At 39.5% G+C, this 24,099-nt stretch overlaps 1 protein-coding gene across 2 annotated transcripts in view; it reads left to right on the plus strand.

Annotated features, from left to right (window-relative positions):
• The window catches only part of CNTNAP5 (contactin associated protein family member 5), an 825,683-nt gene that overhangs the window by 475,133 nt on the left and 326,451 nt on the right, over positions 1 to 24,099 (plus strand). For both annotated transcript variants that reach the window (XM_032353926.1, XM_032353927.1), the window contains exon 11: positions 14,199 to 14,305. In XM_032353926.1, coding sequence (XP_032209817.1) covers positions 14,199 to 14,305 — 107 coding nt within the window. The remainder of the gene's footprint in view (positions 1 to 14,198; positions 14,306 to 24,099) is intronic.

Genomic DNA, 24,099 nt, shown 5'->3' on the forward strand with positions numbered 1-24,099 from the left:
CCTAGCACTAAATCTAGCACACCAAGTGTACCATTTAATAAATGGTAGAAAGGTTAACATTCTTTCAGATATATACATATTTGGGGAAAATTAAGGCAGAGAAGGAAAGAAATAGATATGATTCTTTTCCTAAACCCTAGAGCTTGCAGATAGGCTGCAGTATTTGTACCCACCATGATGATGGCTTCAGAGATTCCCAGGGATTCCAAGATAGAATTTAGACTCAAAGGTAAAAGACTGCAGCGGATGACTAGTGGTATCTGCTGAAGAAGTACGAGGGAGAGAAAGCAACTTTTTCTTAGCCATCCAGGGAATATTAAGCACAGAAATGCCAGGTGGCCCTTGGTCATCTAAGAACTGTCTGTCAGCATGCCATTCAGTTCCAACTAAATAAAAATACAATTGGTGAACAGTTATGGTCTGAACTTTGCAGTGCTGATTACCAATTTTGAGAAGAGACAGATTACTGTAGCCTTAGAACAAGTGTTCAGTTTTAGGATATCACTTAAGCTGAGCCTAAAATGACAGAGAAGATTGTATTTAAAAAAAAAAAGATTTTATTGACTTATTTGAGAAAGAGAGAGAGAGAAAGAGAGAAGTGGGCAGAGAGAGACAGAGGAGCAGGGAGTGGACACCAGACTCTATAGATCCCAGGACTGCAAGATCATGACCTGAGTCAAAGGCAGCCCCTTAACCCACTGAGCCACCCAGGCACTTTGTTATAGGCAAAAGTAAGAGACATTGAATGCAGGCAGTGTGTGGTTCCATGTGTTAAGATGGGAACGTGGGCAGACCTTTAGAGGCCATGTATAATTTTATGTGTTTCAGATCTCTTGTCCTTTATTATCTTCTATTGCTCCTCCTTCCTTCCCTTCCCACCACATATGTCTGTGAAAACTCTGGCGGAGCACCAGAAGCCAGGAGACGAGAACAGAGTGGACTGACCCATCAAGCTGGGCTACCCTGGTGCCCTCTGAGGAGTCCTAAACTTGACATTGGAGAGACAAGTTCTTTTCTAACAGAGGACAGCTTAGATTGCAAAACTTGGCCATTCACAGCCATACTCCCTGCCTTAGAGGGTAATTAGGACACAGACAGAGTGAGGGACGTCAGCCCGCAGAGCAAAGCAAAGGACAGGGGCAGTGAATCCCTCCCAGCTGTGCGCAGCTACACGCGCTCACCTGCTCTGTATCCACTCTCCCTGCTGCTTGCGGTTCCGCTCTTAACTGTGTCCTGTGAGCCTGTGTCTCCTCCTTGACCTAGGATAGCTTAAAGGTTGAGTACTTTCCACTAAGGTTCTCCTGAATATAAGACATTTCAGATCTTACTTTCCATACCTGTAAGTCAGATAATGAAGAATCTAAGAAGCCGAAAGGAAAACAAAAACAAACAAACAAACAACAAAAACAGATATATAATAATCATAGGAAGGATTCAGTATTGTCTTTCTTGTTTGTGTTCTCCAATAGCTCTGTGTTCCAGGGTCAAAGCATTTTAGCTGGAATTGGATTCAGGGCCTATGCCCAGGACAGACACAAATTCAGGGACCAAGGAAACTGTTCACTGGCTGTGGGAGGAATCATGGTGCCTACCTGTGGTGGCCAGTGGTTCTACAGCTAAGCAAGGCATGACACTTGAAGGATTCAGGTCTCTGCTGCCTTACGTCTCAAGCCCCAGAAACAGAGCTTAACTCAGAGCAGCGGCTGCTCCCTTCTCTCCAGGAAGTCAGGTTTGCTCTGCCAGTAGACAGGACACTGATGAAACTTAAATGAGCGAAGATGAAATGTGACCTTTTTTAGCAGCTCCTGAGGTTAGCAACAGAGAATGGAAATGTCAGATCTGCATAGACAGGCTAAGTAGCAAACTGAGCTTAGCAACTTGCAGACCAAAGCTGTTCATGTGCAGGGAGAAACATATCTGTTACAGAAAGAAAGAAAGGAAAATACACAGTCTGGGTCTGAGTGAATGAAAAGAATAATGAGTTTATTGACACTTATTCGTGTTCCGCCAGACCTAATGATTTAGAAATTATTTTTGCCTTGATTTTACTAAAGAGGAACCTAAAGCCCAGGAAAACATAAATAATTTCGAGCATAACAAAGCCAGAAAATGACAGTAACTAAGATTTGAACTTGAATCTCCTTAATCTGAAGTCTGGGTTGTTGGAATGGACCCTGTGCCCTTTGTGAAGAAGCCCACATTGTCCTTCAGGGGATGGTCCCAGACCAGCCCTCAGTGGTAGCAGGCTCAAAAATGAGAGCCTCTGGTAGAGGCCCTAATTCTCTGGTTCTTAAACAGCAGCTCAAGTTTAATTTGATAGCATGACCTTTAAAGTGAAAAATAGAAGAACCTTATAAACATGCCCACATGGGTCAGCATCCCAGATAATCCAGCCCTGCTGGTGTCCTGTCTGTTCACACTCTTTGTGAATTCCAGGGGCCATGGCAGAGACCACAGCAGCCAGGGCCGGCCTTGCCAGCCCTAATATCCACTGGAAAATAAAACCTTGGTGGAGTCAAGATAATAAAACTTGAAAAGAGATTGATGAACCCAATCATAACCTGTGTTCTTTTTGTCTTGTATCTGAGAGGTTTTCCTTCTTTCTGTTTTGGCAATGATTTTTTTTTTTTTTTATTCTGCCAAATAAAATCATAGGACTATCCGTAAAAGATAAGAGTAATTATTTGAGGATCAAATTAAGTATTTCTACACTTGGTCTGTGAAAACAATGAAGCTCTTTGAGAGATCGCACACTGCAGTCCTGTGTTAGCTTCAGGACTCAGTCTATGTAACACTTCTAAATATTTAAAAAATCCTGATTCATATAGGTAAGTAGCTACCAATATAGACAGGTTTTGAATACCTTCCCCTGAAATAGCTGATATTTTTCAGTAAGATTTATCCAGCAGTGTTCCAAAGTTAGTATAATTTTTCTACTTCAGATTTGTGACCTATATTCATTCCTTATAAACACAAAAGTCAGATAAATGCATAGTCAGTGTTATTGCTTTCTATAATATGACATTTTTTTGATGTCATGTTCATCCATTCACTTGTTCTTGCTGTTATTATGCAGTGGAAAGAACATGTGGCTAGCAGATGTTCCTGAGCTTAGCTGGGCTTAAATGGGTTTATGTGGGTTTCAGTGTAGCAGAGGCCTCCCTTCAGCCACTCTACCTTCTGGGGCCTGAGCAGACCCCAAGCCACCCAGATGGTGCAGTGCAGCCTTCCTCGTCATAGATGACACTAGTACACTCATTCCCCTGAATACATAGGGAAGGCAGAAGAAGATTGACATCAAGGTCTCCAGGGTTAACCTGAAGCACAAAACTAGCAAATTGCTGTGCACTGTATTAAAATACAAGGGCACCTGGGTGTCTCAATTGTTAAGTCTCTAACTTCAGCTCAGTTCACGATCACAGGGCCCTGGGAGTAAGCCCGACATTAGGCTCTGCATGCATCAGGCTCTGTATGCGTCAGGCTCTGCACTCAGCAGGGATTCTGTTTGAGAGTCTCTCTCTCCCTCTGCCCCTCTCTTCACCTTCATTCTCTCTCTCTCTCTCTCAAATAAATAAATAAAATCTTTTTTAAAAAATCTGATACATAACTCATTGTGTTTAATTTAAAATTAAAAAAAAAAAAGAAATATTTGCAAGAAGAGCCCAAGAACTAGAAAAGAGAAAAAAGAAATCCCTCTAATTTGCAACCCCTCTGACCCATCTCTGTTGAATGGTTCTGGAACTTGAACTCAACTGGCCCCTTGGTATTCAACTGCACTTTGAGGACCAACAGCTTTGGCCCTGTCAGGGAACTTGTCAATGCAGACCCTCAGTCTCTAACCTAAAACTACTGTATCACATTTTAAACAAAATTTAAGCATGGAACCAGACAATAGAATCATTCCTATTCCTAGTGGGATATGAATGATGGTCGAAATTTTAAGAATAAGGCCATTCTGGTAATCTGGAAAGCTCTATTGTTTGCATTTTTTGGTTAACATAACAATTGGGATATCATCTCTAGGATGCAAAAACAAAATCATTCCACTGGAAGGCACACAAAACCTTCTACCTTACTGATATATAGTAGATAAACCCAGACCAAATTTCTCTCCTCTAAGTCTAGAGCCTGTCTGTAAATTGTGTGGTGTGTTTCCATTCCAATGAAGCACTTCTAGGCCATTGAGACAAACGGATTGATTAGGGAACTTCAATTTGGCCTTATTTCGTCAAAATGCTTCATATCAGGGACACCTGGATGGCTCAGTCAGTCTGCCTTCGGCTTGGGTTGTAATGCCGGGGTCCTGGGATCAAGTCTGGATTCTGGCTCCTTGCTTGACAGGGAGCCTGCTTCTCCTTCTGCCTGCTGCTCCCCCTGCTTATGTGCTCTCTCTCTTTCTCTGACAAGCAAATAAATAAGTTGAAAAATGATCCATATCAGGTTAATAGATTCCCTTGTGATTTTTGAAACAACGTTATATTGTTATTTGGAGAAAACAGACATTTATCTTTGTGAAATAACCAGGTGGCTGTGATTTGGTATTAGTTTCGTGGTCTCAGCTTACTTCTCATATTAACAGTATTGGACTAGATAACACTGATATATTCATGAATCAGAGCATCCTTTGCTTTGAAGAAATGGCCTTTGAAGAGCACTGAACCTCTCTTGGCATAAAGTTGAGGTTTGCAGATGAGTGGAAAGGGGACTTTCCTGTTTTTGCCATCAAAATCCAGAACAGGGAGGAGGCGTGCCCACTGTGTGTGCTGGGGTCCCTCTGGAAGCTGGGCAGTATTTGGCGTCACTGAGGTGCACAGCAAATTCCTTTGACCACCATTGGTTTGTCCATTATCTGGGGATCTTCTCTGCAATGATTGACAATTGGCTCCCTGCTGTGAACTAGACCCTGGGAAATTTAGGAAACTGACTTCTGACACCTTTCTTTTTATTCACTTAATTCCTTAATGTCTGCATCTGCTGTAATTACAACAAATTTCAATTATAATGAAGATCCAACTGTGGGGGTAAAATGGGATTATGGTAATTGTTAGAGTGGAGAGGCATAGAAATAGGTTTCAAAAGCTTTCAGGGAAGCTATCTGACCAAAATAAGATCAATGCAGTTGGCTGCTAATTAAAGCAAACAGACAAAGGAACGCAACCTAGCTGATTTTTAATGTATGAGCTTCATTAAAAGGCTTACATTAGTCAGCTTGCATTTTGAGGACTATTGAAATGTTTTGTTCTTTTTGTCTCTAAGGAAAGCATATAGAAATTGAAACTGACCTTCAACTGTATAAAGAAGGGATGAGAATTCTTAAAAAGGGAAGTAGCTCAATGGAGCATGAATACATTCAGGCTCGTTTATAGGCGACCATTTATCTGAACATTTGGGAATTTCAAAGGTCTGCCAATAGGTGTCCTATTCATTTCAATCTGTTATGGGGAATGAGGAAGAGGGAAATCTCATACTGAGGAAAAAATATTTCTGTGGGTGTTTATAGAAATACACTGAGTGTTTTTTTAGGCTGATCTAAACAGATGACTTCCTCTAGCTGTGTTCAGGTTGGGGATTTTTTCGTGGGGTGTACATGTGTCTAACAGCGTATGTGTTTAAATAACTGTAATAGAAGGGTAGATACTCAGCAACACAGTTAACCATTGTGCGGATTTTCTTAAACACAAGACCCTTTCCTTTTAATTTTTACAAGAGACTTAAAATTACATGGATCAATAGAGGACCATAATGAATGTGATCATTAGGAGTGTATTACCAGGTGGGCTTTGTTCCAAGGAGCAGAGGCCTCACCCACTGAATTTTATTTTCAGAGTTTAACAAGGGAGGTAGAGTTAGTTAGACCTTGATTTGAGTGCCTGTTTTGTGCTGGTGGGTGACCTGGAGCTCTCTGAGCCTCTGTGGCTTTATGCAGAAAACCAGATTCATTCACCTGAACCTCTTCTCTTGTCCAGCTGATCTGCTTTGGCTAAGAATGTGTTGGGACAGCCTGACTCACTCTTCTTCTTAGAGACCATTTCTTAAGTGAATGAGCTTCTCTTTGCTGCTGTCTAATGGCAAAATAAAATGCGAATGTAAGCCCCTGTATATGTTGATTTCCAGTTTATTATAAAGCCATGACCAACCCAGAAATAAAAAGTGGGATGGTACTTTTATGCCCACATTTAACTACTATTAACAGATTACTGATTTGAACCATTTCTTCCTAGATCTTATTTTCTCTTCAATGAGGGCAATAACAGCAGAAGCTACGCATGATACTCTGCAATGTGCTTTCTGTAATTAATACTATATTGCACATGTAGAACTTTCCAGTATCCTTACATACAGATGTATGGATTCATTTTAATGGCCTCATAACATGCCATAGTATGGAGGTGCATCGTTTCTTCAGCCATTCCCCAAATGGTGGACTATGTTTCCTTTTTTTAAGTTGTTGATAGTTATAATAATTTTATATATATATATTTAGTAAAAATTGTATCTCTTTATTTGAGAGAGAGGAGAGTGTGAGGATGAGTGGAGGAGGGGCAGGGAGAGAGAGAGAGAGAGAAAGAGAGAGAGAATCTCAAGCAGACTCACACTCAGCATGAAGCTTGACATGGGGCTCAATCCTACAACCCTAAGATCATGACTTGAGCCAAAATTAAGTAGGATGCTTAACTGACTGAGCTACCCAGGGGCCCTAGTAATTTTCCATATATCTTTGCACATATAAGAAAGCATTATTCCAAGAAGTGGAATTGATAAGTCAAAGTACATATATAATCAAAATTTTAGAAATGCCACCGCATCAGTGGCAATGCCCTTCTCGAGTTCCATGAACAACAAGGAACATAACAGGGAAACACTTCAAAGGCCATAGAGGAACAATGTGTAAAATAAGAAAAAATACTCAGAAAACATAAACAAAATCAAAAGGACAACTATCTAATATATAAAAAATAATGTAAATTAAAGGAAGCAATGTTTTCTTTTTTTTCCCCCCGACACTTGCAAATTAAGGAAAATACAAGATGGGACTAGGAGGGAGACAAACCATAAGTGACTCTTAATCTCATAAAACAAACTGAGGGTTGCTGGGGGGAGGGGGGTTAGGAGAAGGGGGGGGTTATGGACATTGGGGAGGGTATGTGCTTTGGTGAGTTCTGTGAAGTGTGTAAACCTGGCAATTCACAGACCTGTACCCCTGGGGATAAAAATATATTGTATGTTTATAAAAAATTAAAAATTAAAAAAAATTTTAAAAAAAAGGAAAATAAAATAAAATCAAAGGATGGCTAGTTTTATACGACAGATTCACCTCACTACTGTTTAGGGGAAATGAGGGCATCTGGAAGGAGAATTTGGTTAACAGAGTGAACCTAAAATCCATTGTTTTCGGGGCGCTTAGGTGGCCCAGTGGGTTAAGACTCTGCCTTCAGCTCAGGTCATGATCCCAGGGTCCTGGGATCAAGCCCCGCATCTGGCTCTCTGCTCAGCGGGGAGCCTGCCTCCCCCTCTTTCTGTCTGCCTCTCTGCCTACTTGTGATCTCTGTCTGTCAAATAAATAAATAAAACCTTAAAAAGAGAAAAAAATAAAATCCATTGTTTTTGACCAAAAAGTACTCACTAATGTGACAGAGACACAGAAGAAGAGGAAGTAGAGAAGGAATTCAGTGCTCAGAAAAGAGAAGCTGCCCTCAAGGTGAGGCTCAGGGTCCTACGCAGAGCCTGTGGACTACACGGTGCTCCCCCATAAAGTGGGTTAGGAAGGTAAAACTTAAAACCTGAATGACCAGCCAACACAGGTGTGATGAAACTGTGGTATGCACAAAGGAGGACTTTTTTACGCCAATAAGATGCTTTGTAAGGTTATTTTTGTTTCAAAGAGTGATACTGAGTTTCTTAAAATTATTAACTCAAAATCTTGTTTTTTTAAAGTTTTCTTTTTTATTCTTTAAAAAATTCAGTTTATAAAACTGTATTCTATTAAGTCTAGCGAGTATTAGAACTCAGGTCTAAAAGTCCTTTGAATAATGCTTAATCCTATTTATGGATTTAGTTACTTAAATACCTTCAAATACATTAAACTTCATTTATGATATGATTGATTTACTTTCCAAGTTGTACAATTTATGGCATTACAAGAAAGAATGCCACAAATATTTCTAAAAGTTAAGTATCCAGAAAATGAACATATAACTTTGGGGAACTGAATTTGTCTTAGATGTTCTAGGAAGATTTTTAAGGTCCAAATCAATTATACTTCACTATTTATTTATTTAAAGATGTTATTTATTTATTTGACAGAGAGAGACACAGCGAGAGAGGGAACATAAGTAGGGGGAGTGGAGGAGGGAGAAGCAGGCTTCCATCTGAGCAGGGAGCCCTACACAAGGCTCATGACCTGAGCTGAAAGCAGATGCTTCATTACTGAGCCACCTAGGCACCCCTGTTCTTCACTTTTTAAATTGGTGTTTGCAAGACATATTAAATAGGCCAAATTCCCTTAAAAATTACAAATACCAAAGAACCTGAAAAAATATATATAGCTAAGGGTTAACATCTGTTAAGTTAGTTGTTTTTGTTGTTTTGGGGGGACCGGGCTTCCATGTGTGTCAAATACGCAGAATTAAAGGAAAGAAAAGCTAAAACAAAAAATAAATAAATACTGAAGAACTGTTATTTTTTTTTCCAAAGTTTATTATAATCTTGTTGCAAGAGAAAGACCTATCTCAGACCAGTTCAAAGATCCATTCTTGGGGCGCCTGGGTGGCTCAGTGGGTTAAAGCCTCTGCCTTTGGCTCAGGTGATGGTCCTGTGGTCCTGGGATCAAGCCCCGCATTGGGCTCTCTGCTAGGTGGGGAGCTTGCTTCCTCCTCTCTCTCTGCCTGCCTCTCTGCCTACTTGTGATCTCTGTCTGTCAAACAAATAAATAAAAATCTTAAAGATCCATTCTTGGCAGGAGCTATTTTGAAGACAATTTTTCGGGGGGAGGGGCTATCAAAGATATCCCTTGTAAGACTGAATTTTTAAAAAAATAATAATTATTATTACATTCCTTGTCTTGTTACAAGACTTAGTTTAAGTTAGGTTCCTTTTGAAGTGGACCATCAACCAACATTGGTCTTTACCATCAACCAACAAAGTCCATTATAAATATGTTTAAGCATTTTATCAAAGTCAAGAATATTAGTTTCTTCACAGGAAGATGTAGATTATATCATATAGAAGTTTCTGGCTGAGATCAGCTTTGGGACCATTTTTCTCTCTCAATACCTTATTCCTTCTTAACCCCCAAGCATTAATACTGAGGTCTTGATTGTCATAAATTTTTGGTACTAAATTCAGAAACTTGGAGGACTAAAAATTTCATGTTAAAAGAGGACACTGACTATGCTGAGTGATCTAGATGTGAGCACAATCTTGGTTAATCCCGGTGGAACACCCCGAGAGCTGTGTACATATGAGTGTTCAGTCAATGGCTCCAGGACATCCTGGCAGGCTGGCCATGAAGCCCATAGTCCTGCATTCAAAGGCCAACTTTGGATCCTGAATTTATCTTCTGTTTTGCGGAATAGACCTTGATGGACTGCATTTTTCTCTATTTGTAGGATTATACAATTACAAAGTTTATTTTAAACATTATGTCATCAATTTTTAGATTGGTCAAATAGCTTTGTCTAGCTTGGGATAACTTATACATTCTACCAAAAGCAGGCCCAGACTAGAAACAATCAAATTAACTCATATAGGCTTAAGAAATGTAGAGGGAGTCTCCATCATCTGGGGGAAAAAAAAAAAAGGAAAGGAAAGAAATCAGAGCAAGAGTAGGGTAGGGACAGGGGCTGTCCTAGCAGTAGCTTTATTTGAAGAATTTCTTTCTTACTTTAAGAATTCAACAATTTGGTCATGAAAAGAAATTGAAAATAGAATCAAAATTTCTTTTCCCTGCTCTTCATCACTGAATTTATAGAGTTTGTAGACTCAATTATATATCATTTTGCTAATTATATAATAAATATGTCTTTTATTCTCTAGTTCAGGTTTATTTATTGTCAATTGACCCATTTGTCACTATCTTTCTCTGCTCTAACCTCACAGCTCCAAGTTTGCTAATGACTTTCTGGAATCAGTGGTAACTATATGAAGGCCCCTCCATCCCACTCTTCACAGAAGTGGTGCCTTAATGCACGCTCGGAGTTCACCTTTAAGGAGGTGCATCATCTGGTGTTTGGCAGAGAGAGGATAGGATGTATGGTGCTTGGGAACACAGGTTTCAGTGACAGGCAGCATAACTCACGTTCCTGGCTCTGTCACTTTATATCTGGGCAAGTTGTTTACCCTCCTCTTGTCTTTCTTCTCTTATTAAACAGGGAAAATAAAACATTAAAACAACATCTCAGACATGATGGTGAGCACATGTCAAAGTTTCATTTCAGGTTGTTGGTGAGAGGAAAGATTTTGGTGGATGTGTTTCGTAGGAGATTAGCTGCGAAAACAATGTTCCGTTAATCACCATTAGGATTGTCACAAGGCTGGCTAAAGGTCATTGCGTTTGGCAGTACCTTGTTAAAGGTAACAATAATCAAGGGGAAGGAAAGTGTCCTGATCGTGCTGAAGGCTTTTTTTGTTAAACTAAGTGCACCTAGAGAGAGCACATCCATCCAGGTCCAGCTGCGCATGAAGGATCATTAGACATTTAGGAGGTAGGGATTCCGAGTGCTTATCTCCTAACAATTTGAATTGAGGGTCTTACCCCTAAGATTGTGACAGAGCTCTCACTCTTAATGGGGTTCTCTTACTCTGGTAGCCTCTCCACTGTTCTCTTTCTGGGTCATGCCTTCAGTGCCTAGTTTATGGCAAGTGGAAAAAGAAACAAAGTACCAGTTTAAAGAAACTGATTAAAGACTATGGAAATTATACTCATAAAACTGGCCCTTAAGCATATTGGGATTATACATCTTTTATTTTGAGTGTCAGCTTTACAGATGAGTTTTTCTAATCATAGTATGTATTGAACCAAAATGAACCAAGCTAGAAGCATCCATTTTTTTTTTTTCTCCTCATTTTAGGAATATTAGATTGTCCTTTACCAAAGCACTGTTTTTGTCTTTCAGAAATATATAATTTTTTTAAAGTGACCACAAGCAATGAATTTCTATCCTACACTTTCCTTGGTAAATTGAGTTTATTAACACTTCAATACAAAGTCTATGTGAGGCTTATTAAGGATGTGTTCAAAGTGCCCAGATATTTCTTACTGTTTTCCCCAAGACCTCTTCTACGACATGCTCAACTGAATTTGGAAATCTTCAATTTGAAATATTTTAAAGTACAGAATAGAGGGAGAAATGTGTGTTTTCATTTCTTTTTGTATTTATAGAATTCTGTTTTACAAAGTGTTAAGATTCTGTTACTTGAAAATCACAGAATCCCGGTTTGAGCTAGCCTGAAAGGAATGGGGGTTTCTCTAGAAAGATCTCAGGTTATCTCACAGCATGTGATACAGAGTAAAACAGCCAGCCCTCAGGAAGTTCAGGGGTGCAACCAAATCTTGGAAACAACAGGAACCAGCCACACAAGTTCTATCAGGACTCTCCATCTGTCTTTTCTGCTGCATTCTGCACCCCAACGTTCTCTCTCCCTCTCTTTCTCCCTTTCTCTTTTACAGCATGTGAGTTTTCTTCTTGTGGCTGAAAATGTGGTCTCTTAGAAATTATGAGTTTTCTATTTTATAGCTTCAACCATTAAAGAGTCCAACCTAAAGCTCCTTGGCACCAAAACCAACAAGTTACAGGATTAAATGCCTACCAACCTGGCTTTGCTCAACTTTCCACTTTTTTTTTCTTTTTTGAAATATTTATTTATTTATTTATTTATTTATTTATTTATTTATTTGAGAGAGAGAGAGCATACATAGTGGGGAGGGACAGGGGAAAGAGTTTTCAGCAGACTCCCCGCTAAGTGGGGAGCCCTACAAGGGGGCTAGATCTCACAACCCTGAGATCAGATCTGAGCAGAAACCAAGAGTTGGATGCTCAGCCAACTGCACCACCTAGGTCCCCTCAGCTCTCCCTCTTTAAAGCAAATAACTTTATGTTAGGGAAGGAAGAGGAGCTAATAATAGTATAATTTGCCAATCATGGAGTGCCCTTGAGTTGTATGTGTATGTGGGTCTTTATTTGGTATTGGGGGAAGGAGAGTGGAATGGATTTGGGTAGTGATAAAGACAGGAGTGTGTTGACAGTTCTAGAGGGAAAATCTATCGAGAAGATGCATTGCAGGAGGAGCATAATTCAGAAGCAGGGAGGTGCTCGGATATAAGGGAAGAAAGGTATAGGTTGAGTGGGTTTTCATGAGCTAGCCCCCTAGGCTTTCCCTCGGGGCATACCCTGAGGCAGAGAGGTCCTTGCTTGGAATATGTAGATGAGGACACTGATGCTTCAAGGTTCTGTAACTCCCCACAGAACAAGATTAGTCAGGGAGAGGGACTTTCATTCATCTCCGTGACAAATCTTTTTCTTACCCCCTTTTTTTTTTTTTTACCAACTGGGAATGGGAATCAAGAGGAAGGATAAAATCTGTATTAGGGAAGGCACCCCTTGTTTTTATTTATGTATTGATTGGTTGGTTTCTGTGAACGTGTTCTACAGAAAATTTACTGGTTCTTTTTCCCCCTTTCTGTTCTTTAAGCCATAGTTGGATACCATGGAGTCACCAATATGCTTTCCCCAAACATAAGCTCTGTCAGCACAATTGTGTGTTTGCTGTGCTGAGCGGAAAACTTCTAATAATGTCTGAACATATGCAGGAATATTAGTTTCTGAGCTTTGAAACAATCATTGCTGGAGGGCTTCCTACCTATATAGAACATTAAGGATAAATCATCTTACTTTTGCTTGCCTCACATTCTCAGAGGCTACACAATGAACCCTTTTATTATATTAGACTACTTCCATAACCTCATTGTTCACACCCTCTCCCTTTTTAAATCAGTGGGATTTTTTCCCCCATAAAGATTATTTCAAGAATTGCAGTATTTATCACTGCTTTTAATTTTAATTTTATTCATTATAAGTATTGAGCACTTGCCAGGTTATTTCTTGGTCACAACAGTGCCTGCCATGTAGATATTTTAAATCATGTATGTCAGAAGTGAAGAGAATTGCCCAAAGACGCCATGCAGTGAATAGCTGAGCTGGTATTTGAACTCAGATATAAGTGACCCTAAAGCCCATGATCTCTGTCCAGAAGATAGGAGCATTGCCTTTACTCCCATTACCTCAAGTGATCCTTGACATCTATTCTTCCTATCAGTTTTGCAGGACAATATATTTGGTTTGCTTTGTTGTGGCCATGCTTCATATCTCAGATTTTCACTTAATCCAGTCTCTGTTATAATCCTTTTTGCTAACTGTTTGCAGTAGCTTTATGATAGCCCATTCATTTTATGTACCACAACGTCCCTAAGAAATTTTCCAGTATTGGATATTATATTTTGAGATATATGCTTAAGATAGAGCCATTTAAGTGTGATTGTGGGGTCAAATTCTACAAATGCTTTGGAACATTTTTAATATGTGTGGTGAAAATATTTTTCAGAATAGTTATAGTGTTTTCATTGTAAGTAATAAAGGCTTCATTTTAAGGGGGGGTTGGGCTGACATTTTTTGAAATGACAGTATTTCCTTGCATGTTAAATGAGAAGGTACCATCTTTTCCAATTTCATATGTAGCTTAAAATAGATTCCTGGCCATCACCCAAAAGAGAATCATGAGGACAGTGGCCTCAATTATCTGCCCCCTGCTCACTTCCTTTTAAAAATGTAGAACCCTTCCAAAATGTAAAACCACAACCTTTGTACATTTTATTCTATAGTAAATGAAAAATCATATAGATTCTGACCACTTCAAATTAACTTTAAGTCAATGGCAACTTGCCCCAATGTTGAAATGCTTAACGTAATTGCCTAACTCAGCTCTGATCCTTTCATTACATAGTAGGGCTAGATGGTTCCACCCTGTGTGATAAAGCTATAGAATTATTTTGCTGTTGCTCAAGTCTGAATTAGGTGTAGACATACAGCAGACCAATTTCTACTATCAATTCATACAGCTGAATGTTAGACATTTTTTGTTTTCTCCCCTTCATTTCAGTTGAGTTGGTTTATTTTGTTTGCTTTTGCTTTATCTCCTGTTAGGTGTTTGCCAAACTACTGTGAACATGGGGGAAGCTGCTCCCAATCCTGGACTACCTTCTACTGTAACTGCAGTAACACGGGCTACACGGGCGCCACCTGCCATAACTGTGAGTACTTATGATTTACCCACAGAATGAGCAAACATCCAGGAATACCAGTGTTAACTTTAGGATGCATTCAAATGGGGCGGGCACTTTTTGTCATTCATTCAACATGTGTTTCCTGAGAGGCTGTCATATATGCCCGTTCCATGGTGGCCATGTGAGACGGATAAATGGATACAAGCCGTATCCTTATGGAATTTATGGTTTGACAGAAACACAGGAAATGGAATAAGTGTTGGAGGCACAGGTGAGATGATGTACATGGGCCCACAAAGGAGAGCTACTAAGTCAAGTACATTGTTTAGATGGGCTCAGTTGTGCTGCTCTAGTCAATAATCTAACATCTCAGTGGCCCGAGTAACCGGTGGTTGTGTCCTGCCTGTGTTACGTGCTCATCTTCCATTGGCAGACGTCTCTCTCCCACTTTGTTCTCATTCTGGGATGCTCACAGAGCCTCCATCACCTAGAAGGTTGTCATGGCAGAAAGAAGCAGTAGGAAGCATGTGCTCACTATTGAAAGATTCTGCTGGGAAGTGGCAAACATCACTTCCACTCACATTCTGTTGGCCGAGTAGCATCACAGGGGCACACTTGAATTCAAGAGGAAGGGAAGTACAGTTTTGCCATGGGATCAAAGAGAATAGAACCAGTATATAGTGCTAAGTGCAGAAGACTGCACGCCAGTGTTAGGGAGGCTTCATATAGAAGACCTGAGCTGATCTTTGGTAGGAATGCTACAGAAAAAGAAAAACAAAAGCAAACTGAATCTCTAAGTGATTTCACGTGGCTGGAGAGTCCTGACAATGAGGAGAAGTAAGAAGAGACGAAGCAGGGAGCAAGGCAGACTGGAACATACAAAGAGCAAGGGGTGACGAGTAAAAACGAAATGAATAGCATGAGCCCCGATTACTGTAATTTTAGAGTCTCGTTGGAGTCACCAAACAAAAACACATGCCAAAATAGAGGTTTGTCATTTAGAGAATTGTGTGTCAAACTGTGTGAAGTGAACTGTGAGTATAATTTAGAAAGACATAATCTGAAGGTGCTGGCTATAGTTGTAGAAGATTTCATCGGAAATGTGAGCTGTGAAATTGACTTAGGAGGTAGGAGAAGGACCTGCTAGGGTAAAAATGTAAGAACAAAGCCAAGGACCTGCCGAAGATTAGAGTGAGGTCCACTCGGAGCAAACTTGCCAGGGTCTCTTAAGCTACTGGAATGGCACTTAGGGATTCAGAAAATGGGTGGGAGATGTTGGCACGGCTGAGATCAGACTCTGATCCAGGATGGGCAGTGTCATCACTCTCATCCCTGAAGACCTCTCAGCCATTCTATGGCCTTTCTGTGATTTGCAAGACTAATTGACCAATGACGCCCACAGAGCTGTCTAATCCAATCAGAGAAGACATAGCCCAAAGGTCATCATGGGATGATGCTACTGCTGTTGGATGCCTATGAAAATGAAAAGCACCACTTAGCTTTAAAATGAAGTCTATTACTTAAAATCTATAAGTGTGGAGCCTATTCCAGAAATATTGTCCTTAAATAGCCCGGAACAATCTATGCATGCACAGACACATTGCATGATGCATACAGTACTGTCCAGATTGCCAACTCAGTGCTCTTGTAAGAAGCACAATGACAACGAGAATAGCTATCGATGTAATAGTGAGGACTTCGAAGGAGATTTAAATCAAAGCTACTCAATTTTTGGCCAAATCACATGACAACAAGTCTAAGATTTTTCAAGCTGATTCTGTTCACTTTCTCCTGAAGTAATTTAACACTAATCTGAGGGGTTCATCTCTATGGATACTCTTCTCCTTTCATTTTCTCTATCCATTAAGGCTAAAAATAAAACATTTCTAGCTTTAAAAAAAAAAAAGTGTGAAGTTGAAAATCAATGGAAGTGAGGTGCTGATTTTTAAAGGAACACTGTCAAAGGTGATGAGCAGGAGACTCAACATGCAAAGTATTTTTTTTTTTTAAATTTTTTATTTCTTTTCAGTGTAACAGTATTCATTGTTTTTGCACCACACCCAGTGCTCCATGCAATCCGTGCCCTCTCCAATACCCACCACCTGGTTCCCCCAACCTCCCACCCTCTGCCCCTTCAAAACCCTCAGATTGTTTTTCAGAGTCCATAGTCTCTCATGGTTCAACTCCCCTTCCAATTTCCCTCAACTCCCTTCTCCTCTCCATCTCCCCATGTCCTCCATGCTATTTGTTATGCTCCACAAATAAGTGGAACCATATGATAATTGACTTTCTCTGCTTGACTTATTTCACTCAGCATAATCTCTTCCAGTCCCGTCCATGTTGCTACAAAGTTGGGTATTCATCCTTTCTGATGGAGGCATAATACTCCATAGTGTATATGGACCACATCTTCCTTATCCATTCGTCCGTTGAAGGGCATCTTGGTTCCTTCCACAGTTTGGCAACCGTCAACACACAAAGTCTTAAAAAAAAAAAAAATTCTGTTTTATAACACCTTCTGATTCCCCTTGCTGTGAAATTGCTCAGTGTATATACCATAGGTCACAACGTTGTTAAACTCTTTCTTCCCTTCTGGGCACCCAGCCAGGAAAATCAGAGTTACCTGGGTGGCTTTGAGGTTTGGCAAACACACCTGGTATACCTGTGTAATTCAGGAATTTGTCACCCTCTAACTCATTTCTCTCCTTTCCCTAGTTTGGAGAGGACCATTGTTTCGAATCAGATTTATAAGCTAATTGATTCAAGGCATGTTTTCCTGACTGCAAAAAGCACATGCCCCTGACATGGGACATAAGAGATGAGAGTTGCCAAAGTGCAGAAGACAAAAGAAAGGATACCCTTGGGTAAAACAAAAGCAAGTTCACAGCTCCACTCTTGTAGAAATGACAGTGTCCTTGGTGTGTTGGTGCATACGTCCTGAAGCAGTCATCCACAGTCAGAACTCTAAATAAAAGGAGCACCTAGGTGGCTTAGTGGGCTAAGCCTCTGCCTTTGGCTCAGGTCATGATATCAGGGTCCTGGGATTGAGCCCCACATTGGGCTCTCTGCTCAGTGGGGAGCCTGCTTCCTCCTGTCTCTCTGCCTGCTTCTCGGCCTACTTGTGATCTCTCTCTCTGTTAAATAAATAAATAAAATCTTAAAAAGAACACTAAATAAAGTCTTCAGATTTATAAGACATTTTTCATACTATTTAAGACTGATGATTTCTTGAGTATTCTTAGTCTTCTGTCTCTTTAAGCCCTTCAAGGTGTGTTTTATTTTTTCGTTCTAGATGCTTACAAGTGAATGTGAGCCAATAGTGTTGAAGACAGGTAGGATTACCCTCTTTCTGTCCAGTCTTTGTGGATAAGAAATGAGTCTGGGTGAGGGGGAGAGTATGATGGACTCTAAGAAATAGCAAAATGGGAATTCCCAAAGTCTCTAGGCAGGGCAGGTTGCTGTTAAAAGTAGATATATCATCATTCACTTTCAATTTCCTTTCCTCCTTACCTGATGACACATAAAGAACTTGCATGCACAAGTTAGATTAGTTTTCAAACACACTTTACTCAAAACCACCTGTTAAAGAAGGAGGTGGTGAGTGTGTGGACAATTCCTACCCAATCTGGCAGCCTCCTCATATGAGGAGGAAACGTGAGACTCTCACTTATCCCACAAACTGTCACTGAACACCATTATGTCATTTCTTTATGTTGTTTTGGTTAGGAATCTTCTTCTCTATGTTGTATCCTATTCTCCAAAGGAATAACTGAAGATATGCCAATATTTGTAGTCCACATAAGTCTTGTCAACCCAACCAGCAATCAGAGCTTTCAGATGACCAGAAATGGTTACTATGGTTCTTGGTTTTACATAGTGTGCAAGTTTAGAAGGTTGTGTAGTAAATGTCAAAATTCTAAGTAATTAGGGCATATCCTACTCAAGGTAATTTATGAACCTAAGTTAATATTAAAAGGAAGAGACTTTGATTATAGAGCTAAATGCATAATAAGTCTGCAACATGCTAATAAAATGAGATGGATATTACTATCTCCATTTTATAGAAGAGCACATTGAGGCCCAGAAAAGCTATACACCTTCCTTAAAGGTCACAGAGCTAGTGAATCTGGGACTTGATGGATGGAATCTGGCTTTGATGCCAGAGAGGTTAAGTCCTGTATCTTTTTAATTTTTTTAATACTTATTTGTTTATTAAAGAGAGAGACCACGAGAACAAGTTGGGAGACTGGCAGAGGGAGAGAATCTTCAAGCAGACTCTATGCTCAGCTTGGAGCCCAACATGGGACTTGATCTCATGCCCATGAGATCATGACCTGAGTTGAAAGAGTTGGAAGCCCAACCAACTGAGCCAACAAGGTGCCCCACACTCTGAATCTTATTTCATTTCTCCATTTCTCCAACAAGTAAAAGGACATTTGCAAACCTCTGGATAGAATTTCGTGATGGGATATCCATGACTTCCTTCATATCATATCGCTTGATACTGTAATTGCTGATGCAGTTCTATAAGACCAAGAAACAAGGAAGTTTTTGTATTCTAGAATAATTAGGCAATCATCATGAGAAAGTAAGATGAATTACCACTTGATAGACAGCCAAAATTAAAATGAGTATTAGAAATAGGGAAGCCTATTGAAAACAGGCAAGAACCAAAACATGATAGTAGGAATATCTATGCTATATTTTGGAACACTGCATATGTTTCCTGGCCCAAGAGAAGACAGGTAAAGAGCTCTCTTTATTAATTCCAACAGCCCTAATGATATTCCTATGAAGCACTTTCCCTTAGGGGAAATCTGAGCTCACTTCCCATTATAACAAAGCTTTTTATTTGGTATTGCAATATCTATAAATACCACTTTAATGAATACATAATAAATAATCCATTTAATGATTTTATTCAAATATTTTCATCTTTTTTTTTCCCTTTTTTTGGGGGGGGGAGAGGAGACCTGTGTTGTTTCTGAATATTATTATTATAACCAGCACTGTAGCATCACTCATGTGCTTAAGCACATTATAATTATTTAAATAATTTAAAAATCCCTCAGCTTCTATTTTTTTCTTAGAATGTCTTACTAATGACATTACTGACTCAAAGATAAGTGTTAAGGATCTTGATTCATATTTTCAGCTTGCTGTCCTAAAGTTCTGATACTGTTTGTACTCTGATCACTATTTTCTGATATCTTGTTTTACCTCCTCTTCCAGAATTTACTATAACTTATGAAACAGTTACACATACATTTTTACCAAAACATTTTACATATTGAAATGGAAATTATTATTGACTCTGATGAGTTCCAGATGGAAAAAAAAAAGGTTTTTTTGTTTTGTTTTTAGGTGACTTATACATAAAATTATCTCTGCAGAATTTTATTTCATCACTCAACAAGTACATTTTGAAAGAATATCTGGTGTCATAACTATATATTTGGTGATTCCCATTGAGTGGACTCAATAAGTAATAGAAGTACTTACTTATCATCTTATGCGTTCTATTGAGTGGAATTGTCCTCGATCTTCTCACTATGTCTGATGACATTCACATGGGCCCTTTTCAGGATCTCTTCACCATTTCCCAGCCTGTGTTAATCCCTTTTTGCAATCCAGACACTGGTATCCTAACAATGCCTTTTAGCTCACTTTGTAGTTGGGCAAGAGGATATCAGCTTTCTTCCTCTCCCAAGCTTGACATAGTGCTTCTCCCATTGGGCAGTCAGTAGTTGGGTATTGATTAGGAGCATATTAGGTTGTCTTGCTATCAGACTCTACACTAGTCATCACAGAGGGATAACACTTTTGCTGTTTTAACAGTAGGTAAGTTTTCCTCTAACTGTATGGCATTTTGTAGTTGGAGTGGCAGGTTGGAGAGGGTAGGGGATTCTGGTATTAAAAGGCTTGCTTAAAAGCATCTCTTACAGCTTTTAATTCAGTGTAGCTCATATCCTAATATTATCTTGTGGGCTTCTTATCAAGATCTAAAAAAACATCCCTCTTCATGCTTAACCCCCAATGCCTTCTGCAGATATTCCCAGCTACAACTAGACACCTAAAGGAGAAGGAAAAAAATAAATAAATAAGAGTAATGAATTGTTGAATCCACACCCTGCTTCATTTTATGACACTAACCACAGTCTTAAGTGTCATCATTATTTTTATTTATGCTAACTCCCCTACTGAGGCTATAAACTCCTTTAGAGAAGGAACTCTGTCTTGTCTATATTTGTACTAAACATATCCAAGGATTTGTTGACATAAAGTACATACCATGTAATTGATGAAATAGACGATTAAGTGGGAAAGAGTCGTTCAGTGCGCCATTAGTTGGAGACTCCGTAAGGACAGGGTGGTATCCAGATCTTTTCTGTGTCTCCAGCACCTTGTTTAATACCTGACACATAGTAGAAAGCTGCTGTTTGTTGTGTGCACTAATGGACAAATGAAAGATGTGCACACACTAGTGGTGAGTTCCTGGGGCAAAGGCATTGTCACTTTCCAGGGAGGTCGGAAAGTTTTCTCAGCAATTTACCTTGGAGCAGAACCTTAGAGGATGAGAAAGAACAAGAGCCAGGAGGAGGAAGAGTGAGGAGGACTGCCCAAATGCAACAAGGAGAGGATTGTCCAATGCCTAGCATGGGTAGAGTCTAAGGTGCAACGGGGAAAGATGGAAAGGCAGGAAATATAGCTAGAGAGAGGATGGGTGATCATTTCAGAAGGAGCTTGCCTCTCTGTTGCGCATTTAGGAGCCAAGCACGGTTTGGGTTTGGTGGTTTTGCTTTATTTCTGGGGAATGACTTGCTAATATTTATTTTATTGTTGTTTGCATTTTGCTTATTGGGCTTTTTTTTTTTTTAAGGGAATTAAAACTGTGATGGTTTTGTAAAGTACACACTGAAATTAGGAGACGAGACGTCGGTGCAAGGAAAGATACTGGATGCTCTTTGCAGTTGTGTGGACAACAAATGATGAGAGTCAGAGCAAGCTAGAAAAGAAGGGACCTGACTTGAAAGGCATATCTAAAATTGGATCAAACAGACTTGAAGACAAATCAAATAGAGCAGAGAGAAGGATGACTTTTAGCTTTTTAGTTTGGAAGCCTTCATGAATGAAGAATGTAGTGACTAAGTTTTCAGGTCTGCTTGACCCTGAAAGCCTCCTGTCAAATCCAGACCCTACAACTTACAAGCTGTATAACCAAGGGCAAGTTATATTAGTTCTGTGTGCTTTAACTTCCTTATTTGTGATATGGAGCTAGTAATGACAGTCATGTAATGGAAATATCATGATGATTAAACAAAACAATCCCCCTAAAGTAGTTAATCCAGTGCCTGGCAAATGCGAAAGTCCCTGTTCCAGGTGAGCTGCTATTTGAACAGATAGAGGAGGAGATTCACTGGATTCTATTATCGGTTCTGCTTGGGAAACAGTGTCAGCCTGGAGAGGTGCTCACTATACTGAAGTAGCTGAAAATCCCCAGGTGAAGTCTGGGAGGAAGATCAGAATTGTGAGGTGTGGAGTGGCTAAAGTCACTCAGGTGTGGCAGGCCAAGGGTGGAACCTACGAAGTAAAGCATTTTAAGGAACTCAAGAAGGAATGGTGGGGAAAGAGAAGGACAGCCTAAGGAAGTTGGTAACTTGAAGGGCAGAAGAGAAGTATTCCAGGAATAGATTAAACACAAAAGTGTCTGAGCCGTCACCCCCAGATTACTTCATCATAGTGTTTGGTGATTGTTGAATGACTAGATGGGTGTTTATAAAAGTAATGGCAGAAAAGCACAGTAAGAGAACGAAAGAAACGATTATTCTAGAGACAATCTGTGACTGTGGAAGTACTAGAATGCACAGAAACTTGCTGTTTGAAGAGAATTTGTGAATTGATGACTATCAGAGGTGTTGTCAGGATCCAGGGGATTCTGAACCCCTATCTGCCATTGAGTTGATTTTATTCTCCTTCAGGAGAAAAGATAATTATCTTTGCACTCATTAATAAACAAGTAACAGAAGGCAGTATGTAAGGATGTGGGTGACTTATTCTCTGTGAAAAAAGAGATCAGAACAGGCTGAGTTGGTGGGAGGGAAAGGGTTCTCAAAGGATTGATTGATCCAAATGTGGACAGGCAGAGAAGTCTTAGGACAGTGTTTCCAGAGTGAGAACCAAAGGAAGGATATGATATAAGGATAAGCACTGAGATATTTGGGTTTCTTTAGAGGCACTAGCCTAGGGGAAGGGAATGAACATTTGTTTAGCTTATTTTAAGGGCCATGAATTATAGTCAGTGGCTCACCATGTCATCTCACTTTTTGAGACCCCTTAAGTTCTTAGCTTTGACCTTTTTAGACTATGGAAGTTCTTCAAACAACTGGGTCTTTGTAGATCTCTTGACCAAATCTCTTTTTGGTTTGACCTCATCAATTCCTGCTAGAAGCCTACCAGGACCTTTCCTAGTTGCTGTTCCACTTTGCTCCCTTGATAGCCATTGATGTAGAATCTATTCCATCAGATTAATATGGAAGGTTTGGTTCTTGTTTTCCCTACCAAACTGCCAATGTTCTGTGCATCCCTCTTTGTATAATATATGGCAAATATGTGTACCACAGAGGATCAATGGATATAAACATCTCTTTTATGGCCAAATGCTTAAAGCCACAGAGCTAGAGGAAGTGGGATTTGAACCCTGTTCTAGATGGCTTGAAAACACTTCCTCTTCACATTACAACATCTCTAAGTGGAAGAAAGAGCACTTGTAAATATTTTATAGAACATGGCAGGATTTAAAAACAAAACTGATACAGAGACTTATCAGAAAGGAGGAGGAATCAAGGTTGCATATTCACCTCGGATCGATTTTCTTCCTTTTGAACACATCTCAATGATTTAAGAGGTTCCCACAGTCATTTCCTACATGTTAATTTGTTCTGTTTGTTCTTTCCTTCCTCTTTTCTCCATCTCTCCCTTCATCTCCCTTTCCTCTCATTAATTGAGGCTAAGTAAAGCCAACTTCAAATACTTACGTTGGATTGACAATGTGCAAGAAATGTAATCACAAGTTTTGGCTTTATTCCAAATCCTTAGAAGCAACAAAAGATCCCCAAATATGAAAGAATATAATTAACTGGAGATAATTTAATTGTTGATGTTGCTTTCCTTCGGAGAACCATTGATATTTACTTTGAACACTGAGCAGGAACAATGAGCATTTATTTTTAATTTTTTTTTTCAATCAACAGAAGACTAATTGCCATAGAATTATAAAACTCTGGTATGTCCCATGAGTTAGAAGTAGTCTGAACTGGATACATACCTAATAAACTCAATATATGAAGACACATTTTCTCTCTGGATCTCAGCTTTGGATCCAGACAGATCTAGGTTATATTTATGACTCTCTGGTCTTGGGCAAATTACTTAACTTTTTCAGCCTTGGTTTCTTGATCTCAAAATAATAATGACCCATTCAAACAGCTATTGTGTGCACTATAGCAAAGGAATGAGAAACATCTAGCACTATATTTGCAATTTGGCATTTTTAAGGTAAATGGTATCTATTATAATTTAAAATTATGTTTATGAAAATTTATGTGTATTTTTCACATGAGACATTTAGTAATTTATCTGTCTATGCTAACAAGTCATATGACTGTAAAAAGACTTTTTACATTATAGAATGTTAAACAGATATTAGGTTCTCACATAGGTGTTACCATTAGCAAAACTGAAAAACACCGTGGAACTGAAAAAAGACCAAGCTGGGGCTCAAGAGGCCAGAGGTTAGATCTGTCTCTGCCATAAATGACCTT

Source organism: Mustela erminea, chromosome 8 (genome assembly GCF_009829155.1).
Source record: "Mustela erminea isolate mMusErm1 chromosome 8, mMusErm1.Pri, whole genome shotgun sequence".
Classification (NCBI taxonomy): Eukaryota; Metazoa; Chordata; class Mammalia; order Carnivora; family Mustelidae; genus Mustela; species Mustela erminea.